General features: G+C 30.7%; 1 protein-coding gene across 4 annotated transcripts in view; it reads left to right on the forward strand.

The window, feature by feature from the left end:
- srgap3 (SLIT-ROBO Rho GTPase activating protein 3) overlaps nucleotides 1-4,552 on the forward strand; it is an 85,347-nt gene that overhangs the window by 74,918 nt on the left and 5,877 nt on the right. For all 4 annotated transcript variants that reach the window (XM_024269502.2, XM_024269503.2, XM_024269504.2 and 1 more), the window contains exon 19: nucleotides 3,806-3,986. In XM_024269502.2, coding sequence (XP_024125270.1) covers nucleotides 3,806-3,986 — 181 coding nt within the window. The remainder of the gene's footprint in view (nucleotides 1-3,805; nucleotides 3,987-4,552) is intronic.

A 4,552-nucleotide genomic window follows, 5' to 3' on the forward strand; every position in this document is an offset into this window, starting at 1 on the left:
CTGAGGTACACTGCGACAGCTCGTCTTTTCTTTTAAAAACGTCTCCGTAAGGCTTGAGCTGCTGGATCACAGACGTTTGTGTGACGCTTGAAGCCAAAGACAAGCCGAGCAAACAGTGCTGGCATGCAGCACGACCCCTTTGATCCGTCTGTCTGAGAGCCCGCCCCCCCTCGCCGTCTTTGTTCAGCGCTGCTCAGCGATTCCTCCGGGACTTTCTCCTTTGTGCAGTGTTTCCCCCCGGCGTCCTCTTTGCTTTGAATTCAGAACTGAGCTACACCGGAGTCAAAACATCGCTGGTACACAAATATCTCAAGTACCGTCAGTACACAGAAGAGTGGAGCTGTCGTCTAACTTTCTGCTTCTTCCTTGTGCAGCTGCGATACTTTCAGGCCTTCTTCATACGGACATTCGGAGCCCTTAGTGTTGCATTCACTGTCCTCAAATTGTCATGAAAGAAAAACTTAATTTTACGGAGAACTTTCTCTAAACTGGGATCTGACAGCCTTTCATTGGACGCCATAAAGTGTCTCAAATAACACTAAATTCACTTGCTTGCCTACTTAATAAACTACTGTCTCGTTAATTGTAACTCATGAAAGTAGAAGGCTGATGCTGCCCCCTGCTGGTCAGCTGAAATAAAATCCAACTATGTTTTTTTTTATTTGATTGTCACTTATTATTTAAGAGGTATTTTATTTATTATTATTACATTATTTGTTTTATTTTCTAACATTATTTTTTATTTTTTTAAATTTTAATAAATATTTTTATTATTATTTTATTATCACTTATTATTAAAGAGGTATTTCATTTATTAGTATTACATTATACTTTGTATTATTATTTTTTTAATATTCTTTTTTTAAATTGTAATAAATATTTTTTGTTGTTATTTTATTATCACTTATTATTTATTATTGAAGAGGTTTTTATTTATTATAATTATTTTACATCATTTTCATTTTTTATTATTTTTATTTGTATTATTATATTATATTTTTATTATTATTTAATCATCCCTTATTATTTGTTATTTTATAGGTATTGTATTTTTTATTATTAAAGTACTATTTTTAAATTATGTTTAAATTTAATTTTTTACTATTATTAATATACATATTTTGTTTAAATATTGTATTATCATGTATTATTTAAAAGGTATTTCATTTATTATTATTACTTAAAATTATGTTTAGTGTAGTCATTTTTATAAAAAAATATTATTATTAAAAATAATTTGTATTATTATTTTTTAAAATATTATTATTATAAATAATTTTTGTTATTATTTTATTATTAAAGAAGCTTTACTAAAACAACTGTAAAGACACTTTCACACCTTTTTTCTGAAGAAAGCTCCATCATTCTGGATGTTTTTATCAATCAATCACTTTATTTCTATAGAACTTTTTATCATCTTGCAGTTGAACACAAAGTGCTGGACAAAAAGACATTTATAAACATTAGTTAAAACATAAACAAACGCTCTGGCGAGAATTTGTGGAGGGAATGCACAGATTAGAACATTAGAACAAAAAAGATGCAAAAACAATAAAACGGTCATAAGAATATAAAATAAAAGCTAAAATATTATGGGGTAATGCATAGATTAAAACAGACAAAACATAAAAATGATAAACCATAAAAGTCATAAAGTAGTTAAAACTTATAAATAAATAAAGTGGATTTAATTATTTATATAAAATCTAAGTTGAAATGACGTCTTTAATTTACATTTAAAAATCTCTTTTGGGCATCTTCAGTCTTCCATAGAATCTTCCTATCTTTTCCAACCATCTGCTATATGGAAATTTAAATACATTTCTAGGATTGACATTTCTTTAGAATTAAACCTAAATATAAAAGACTCTTTTTATCAATAAACTAGGTTAGTTTCTAGTTATTTACAGTCATTAATTCCTGTTGAAGTGATTTATTCTAATGTGTTTTTTAAATGATTAAAAGCTAGAAAAGAGAGTGAGAACAAAAAAGAAAACATTTGTATCCCTACCCCTCACACCAGGGGGTCCAAATCCAGACCTCGAGGACCGGTTTTCCTACCAACCAACCTGCTGCTGAAGCTCCTTATTGGCCAAACACACCTGATCCAGGTGACCAGCTGGAAAACGGCTTTAAAGGCCTGGATTTGGGCATTCCTGCCTTTGTCAAGATGAACGTGAACTTATCCCACATTTAAGAAAAATATGAATATTAAATACATTTTTAGAGCTTCAGTCCTGTCATAAGCCTATTTTTGAGTTAAATTTCCTTTTTTTTTTACTTTTTACAAAAGCGGAGTGTTTTTAAAATGCGGTGTGTCACGTTGTCACGGTAACAGCTTCAGTGCGAGGCGCACACGAACCGCACTCGTCATGACAAGTTAATAAAAACATAATTTCAGAGGGAAAGTTTACCTCTTAGTGCTTGTTTTTGTCCAGATGATGAAGCAAAAGTTTATTTAAAAAAACAACAGTCCTAACAGCTCAATTCCTCCTCTGTGTTTCATTCCTTTATTCTTAGGATCTCTTTATTTCTTTTCTGCTTTGCAGTCTTTAAAATGATCAGATTCACCCAAACAGGTGAAATAAAACTATAAAATCACTCTTGTGTCTTTTCTACTGTCTTGCCGTTGAGAGAAACGGTGGAATAACGTATAACGACATTTGAATTGTGGTATTAATAAGACGTTTGTGTTCAATATTTCTTGGATTTCTCAGAAAAGTGTTTCTACCATTTTTTGATGTGTAAAAAATAGAACATTCTTGACCTGATATTTTTTTTTCTTTTTATGTTATTTGTTCAAGATTGAAAAAAAAATCCCCCACGGCAGTGTCAAAGTAAAGGTTAAAAGTCTTTTATAGTCCAAAAAAATGTAATAAAGCCAAAATGTCACAAAATAAAATAAAATAAAATTCCTCAAAATAAGGCTTTTAAGAGCAATTATTAGGTTAAAATCATTGCAATTAAAATAGATTAATTAATTACAGGTCATGATTAATTAATCATACCAAAATGTAATCACATGACAGATCTAATAACTATTTAAACCAGTAGTCTTTGTTTTTGGATTAAAGAGAAGTGAAATCTAAATGAGATGAACTATCTCACTTATTTTTTAAATTGTAAGTTAATTCTTCTTACTTAGTAGATTTATGCCAAATAATTTCCCTTATTTGAAGAATTTTGGTGCTTAATTATCTCATTAAGATATTAAGGCTTGTTATTAAGATTTTATTACCAATTATGAGTAAAAACACTTGAAACTAGAATCTCAACAGTAACATTATCTTTATTCTGTGACATTTGTACGGCCAAGATCAATGCAGGAGTTTTTCCTTAATTCAAGAATTTCAAGTAAATGATCATGGATAGTGAGAAAAGAGAAGTGCTGACAACAGTTCAATATTCTTTTTAAAGAATAAAGTACTATTGTTTTAAGTATTTCTGGCTGGTTTCAAGAAACAGATCCGAGTGGTTACAGCAAAATGTCAAAATAACCTTACAGCAAAATCTTAATTAAGGAATAATTTTGAACATTTTGTATATATATATATATATATATAGGTCAAAATGAGTTTGATATTAGTAAAATATACTAATTTTATGATATTTGTGGTTCTTATGATATTTTTACTTGTTTTGAAAAGTCTGGACAAGATAACTTTTCTTGTTCTGTGGTCAGACAATTGTTCATATTTTAGCAATTTTTACCTTATTTTTGTACATTTTTGTCTTGTTTTTTACAGCAGACCTTTTGCATAAATATGTCTGAGTGACGACTGGATTCCTGTTCTCGATGTTTCAGAGGTCGAGCAGATTGAAGCCATCGCTAAGTTTGACTACGTGGGCCGTAGCCTCAGGGAGCTGTCGTTCAAGAAGGGGGCGTCGCTGCTTCTGTACCACAGGGCGTCGGAGGACTGGTGGGAAGGTCGCCATAACGGCGTGGACGGCTTGATCCCCCATCAGTATATCGTTGTGCAAGATTTGTAAGTAGCAGCATTTTTTAGGGATTAAGTCAAAACTTTATGGACTGTTGTGGTTAAGGCTGCCTAATTAAATATTAAAATAGTCGACGGCTAATTTATTAGTCGATTAGTCGTTACTTTATTTTATATAGAGTCAGAGTGTAGTAAAGTGGAAAGTTATAATTACATTCTGCTAGTTTTTTGGAGTATTTTGGCATTTATTAAGGGTTATTTTTTTTGCTATTTTGGAGTTTAGCTAATATTTTAGCTACATGCTAGCTGTTTTGGCTAATTTTGAATTTTTCAGTTTTTTAGAGCTATTTTGAAGTTCAGCTAATATTTCAGTTGCCCCCTTGGTATTTTGACTAATTTAGGATTTTTTTCTGTTTTTTCTTTCTTTTTTTGGAATTCAGCTAATGTTTCAGCTTCATGTTAGATATTTTGGCTAATTTTTGATTTTTTTAGGGCTAATTTGGAATTTAGCTATTATTTCAGCTGCTTGCTAACTGTTTTGGCTAATTTAGGATTTTTTTTCAGGTTTTTGTCCTTTTTGAAGTTTAGCTAATATTTCAGCTACATGCTAGCTG

The sequence above is a fragment of the Oryzias melastigma genome, linkage group LG5 (assembly GCF_002922805.2).
Source record: "Oryzias melastigma strain HK-1 linkage group LG5, ASM292280v2, whole genome shotgun sequence".
Taxonomy (NCBI): domain Eukaryota; kingdom Metazoa; phylum Chordata; class Actinopteri; order Beloniformes; family Adrianichthyidae; genus Oryzias; species Oryzias melastigma.